Consider the following 1,629-nt stretch of genomic DNA (forward strand, 5'->3'; position numbering starts at 1 on the left):
ACTTTCAGATTCTAGAGAATATCCCACATCAGATTCTAAAAATTTTAAGATACATAAGGTCATATTTTAAAATCTTTATAATTATGGCTTTCAACATTTGAAAATATTTAGGCATCTGCTTAGAAAATAAGTACTAATTAACAGTGTTACTGCAGAAAAGTTTTTCACAATTTAGATTATTTTAARAACATATTAAGCAAGATAGCCTATCATTTTCTGAGTCCCTAAAAATAATTGTTTATTTTATGAGCATTTTATTTCCACTAAATGTATTTATTCAGCCAGTTGATCATATCCTTTCTTCCTTGCTCAATATAAGGTTTATCTTGAGGATTGATATCTTCTCTTTTGCGATGTACAAAGCCATGAGTTTGTCCAGGGTAAATTTTAACCTCATGTTCAACTTTACAGTTTTCCTTAAGCTTCTGCTCCAGCAGGGTAACCTGTAATACAGAGTGTTCCRTCATTGCTCATACTGAATTAAGATGTTTGTTTTCAGTCCTCAGCTTGTCCTGGGTTTTACTTTCCTGGAAGACACAGCATGTCCTTTCTGCTGTTGTCTCTTTTACTAATCTTACACCCAAATGCATTTCTCTTACCATACTTTTTTCTGAGCCAGAGTTTTTCTCTCTAGTAAAATAAGAGTACCTGATTGTATAAAATTACCAAAAAAAAAAGCATATCTCAGTGTAATAATACCTGTAAAGATAAAAAACACTGCTCGTTATCACAAGAAGGATCACATGTAGTCATCACTGTACAAGTTACTGTGGATAGGATTCAAGAAAAAAAGGGGGATAAGATTTTGATGCCGTTTGCAATTGATTTGAGGGAGGAGAGGCATTGATACAAACCTGCGGTTCAAAGCAACTGCAATTTTTAGCAGGAAAAGTAGAGGGAACAGTCAATGGAAGTATGTCTTCCTTTTTGTCTCCTTTGTAGATAATCATGCTTCTCTATTTCTCCTCTGCCCTTGCTCCCCAAGATCTGCACACTTACTTCTTTAATAAAACTCTATATTCYGGACTAGAAGACTGTTGATGAGCATGCCAGAGATGTGAAGGACAGTGGTGAAGGAAACGGATAGTCACAGGATTTACTAATTCTCCTGCAACTRGTGATGCCAGTGGTACGGGTGGGGATTTTCCATTGATTTTATGAATCGCCAATATGATTAAAGAGAGTCTCCTATCCTAAACCTGACACAAGTATTCCTTTGACTCCCATTACAGATGCTTGCTCCTTTCCTCCTACGAATGCCCATATTTAAAGCATCCATATTTTGCAACAGAAAACATTTGTAAGAGACACTTTAAATCTTTTGGCTTGGTTATTAACAACATAAGTTTGTGCAGAATTACTGTAAAAGTTTAAAAAAAGAGGGTGAAAAGGGCAAATTAATTTTCTAGTTTCTCTTAATTAAATACTGAATTATGAAAMAAGCATGAAAAACAAAACAAAAAATCTGTCAAGAAACTTGCCTGTTCCAGTGGAATGTAATCATCTTTTTCAGCAAAAATGAAGAACGTGGGATGAAGTAAACTGTATGCATCCTCAAAAAGACTAATCACTCCTAGGGCAAAATACAAACGTAAAATGATCCATGCTATTTTTGAAATCACTACTAAA

The 1,629-nt window shown here is 34.5% G+C and overlaps 1 protein-coding gene across 2 annotated transcripts in view; it reads right to left on the minus strand.

Moving 5' to 3' along the window:
- Nucleotides 1–263: 263 nt before the first annotated feature.
- The window catches only part of LOC146594699 (carboxymethylenebutenolidase homolog), a 4,952-nt gene continuing 3,586 nt past the window's right edge, over nucleotides 264–1,629 (minus strand). Inside the window, exons 3-4 of one of the 2 annotated variants that reach the window (XM_085307076.1) lie at nucleotides 1,482–1,624; nucleotides 264–443 (exon numbers count right to left, since the gene is read on the minus strand). In XM_085307076.1, the coding sequence (XP_085163202.1) occupies nucleotides 264–443; nucleotides 1,482–1,624 (323 nt within the window). The remainder of the gene's footprint in view (nucleotides 444–1,481; nucleotides 1,625–1,629) is intronic. The other variant, XM_085307075.1, reaches the window with a different exon arrangement.

The sequence above is a fragment of the Rhea americana genome, unplaced genomic scaffold (assembly GCF_003343005.1).
Source record: "Rhea americana isolate MKP2758 unplaced genomic scaffold, rheAme1 scaffold_251, whole genome shotgun sequence".
Lineage (NCBI taxonomy): Eukaryota > Metazoa > Chordata > Aves > Rheiformes > Rheidae > Rhea > Rhea americana.